Genomic DNA, 1,949 nt, shown 5'->3' on the forward strand with positions numbered 1-1,949 from the left:
CCTAAAAATTAAGAAAAATCCGTAAAAACCACTGATAAAGTAAATACAGAATTTAGCCATTTCAGGTTGTATGCTCCTTCCAAAAAATTAACAAATGAACAAAAACAACCAAAACATTGTCACACATCGACGCACATTAGAGCCACGTTATGTCGTCAGCTACAGAAAATCAGTTCCACGTTGTTATATTCATGTTATTTAACTGATTACACACAACACATTTTCATGCTTTTTCCAAAACTTTCAATGACTTTTTACTAGTTTCATGACTTTTCTAGGCCTGGAAAATGTTTTGGTCAGATTCCATGACTTTCCAAGTTTTCCATGACCATGAGAATCCTGAGAAGTGCTATTAAAAATGTTTGTTATTATTTCACCTTTTTTTCGTAGAAATGTAAATAAAACTTGGTAAACTTGTTAAAGTGTCGCTGAGAGGTGGAAAAGCTCGGAGGACTCACCATCGACTCTTTTCGGAGGTCGCTGTAGATGCGAGCCACTTTGTCCTGATCCATCTGGTTCAGTTTGGGATGAACCTGCAGACACGGAGTAACATTTCAGAGACACGAAATCACCAAGACCGGGAGGAGACGCGTTCGTGAAGACGTGGACCGTGTTCGTACCCGCTCCTTGGCGTAGATGATGTACTTCCTCAGGAGCTCCTGGGGAATCGGCGGCACGTCGGACGAGTTGGGCAGAACCATTTCCTCCAAGGCCACGCCCCCTTCTTTGCTGCTAGGGTGATGTTTGATGTGGGAGCCGACCACGAAGCGCGCCAACATCTCATCCTGGTTGGAAAAAGAGCCAATCACAAGCCAGAGTGAGCGCCTGGAGCCAGACTGAATTCAAACCTTTACTTTCCAACTTTATTAAGTAATCACTTAATGACGCTTATACGTGTTTGACATCTGATAAGATGAAAATAAAACGTTTAAACCGTCGAAACAGAAAAGACAAAAACAATCTAAGACCAACACATGAAACACATCAAAAACAAAAATTTTAAAAAATGCATTTAAAAACTTCAATTATAGAAAAAAGAAATAGCTATTGAAAAAGAGTAAATAAAAACAAATAAACAGGTAAAATAGATTAAAAAGACAAAAAAAGATGGTAATAAAAGATATAAAAGCTATAACAAAAAATTAACAATTAACGAATTAGTAAGACAAAAAAAGAAATAAAAACTGATAAAAGGGATATGAAAAATATTCATTATTAATAACAAAAAACTGATAAAAATAATCTATATTAAAGTTTTACAACATAAATACAGTACAATAAAGAAATAAAGTAGAATAATGTGAATATTAATAATCAGTTTTAATTAAAAGCCTGGCTGTTTGGTTTCATGTTTAAGCTTATTGAATTATCTGTAATTAATTATTTTATACACCAATAACGTGTTATATAGTGAAGAGACTTAACAACAAATGCAGGATCGGCTGGAATTATTCAGCTTTTCCAGTTAAACAGAAGTGTTACAGTTAAATAAAAGACGATTGTGTGTGTGTGTGTCTGTGTTTTTTACCTGCACGGGGTCGACGGTGTCTCGGACGACACACAAAATGTCAAAACGTGACACGATGGGCTCCGTCAGGTCCACGTTCTCAGAGAAGGTCAGAGACGGGTCGTACCGGCCGCCTGCAGAAACAGTGACGATGTGATGTAAACGTGCACACGAGCGTTCCTAAAATCTTTTCACGCAAATCTTTGTGCTTCGCACACTTCTTACGGTCTTTCAAGGCCAATAAAAAAGAAAATATAATATGATACAGTGGAGCCTCAAACTGTCCATGATTCCTGTAAACAGGATCCTCTTCAGAGAAAACATGAAATATTTCTTTTTTTCATCCACTGGAAATAATAAAAATTTACATCCAAAACTATTTCAATTGCAACTGTCTTGATTCTCCATCAATAAGTTTATTTATCAAACAAAAATATCAAAT

The 1,949-nt window shown here is 36.2% G+C and overlaps 1 protein-coding gene across 1 annotated transcript; it reads right to left on the minus strand.

Moving 5' to 3' along the window:
- Positions 1-458: 458 nt before the first annotated feature.
- On the minus strand, positions 459-1,641 carry LOC121940855 (DNA replication licensing factor mcm2-like; the record flags this gene model as incomplete). The annotated part of the gene is made up of 3 exons (XM_042483538.1): positions 459-533; positions 621-785; positions 1,529-1,641. Coding segments are annotated over 3 exons (353 nt in total), but the record flags the coding sequence as incomplete, so codon positions are not given.
- Between the last annotated feature and the right edge of the window lie 308 nt (positions 1,642-1,949).

The sequence above is a fragment of the Plectropomus leopardus genome, unplaced genomic scaffold, assembly GCF_008729295.1.
Source record: "Plectropomus leopardus isolate mb unplaced genomic scaffold, YSFRI_Pleo_2.0 unplaced_scaffold9583, whole genome shotgun sequence".
NCBI lineage: Eukaryota > Metazoa > Chordata > Actinopteri > Perciformes > Serranidae > Plectropomus > Plectropomus leopardus.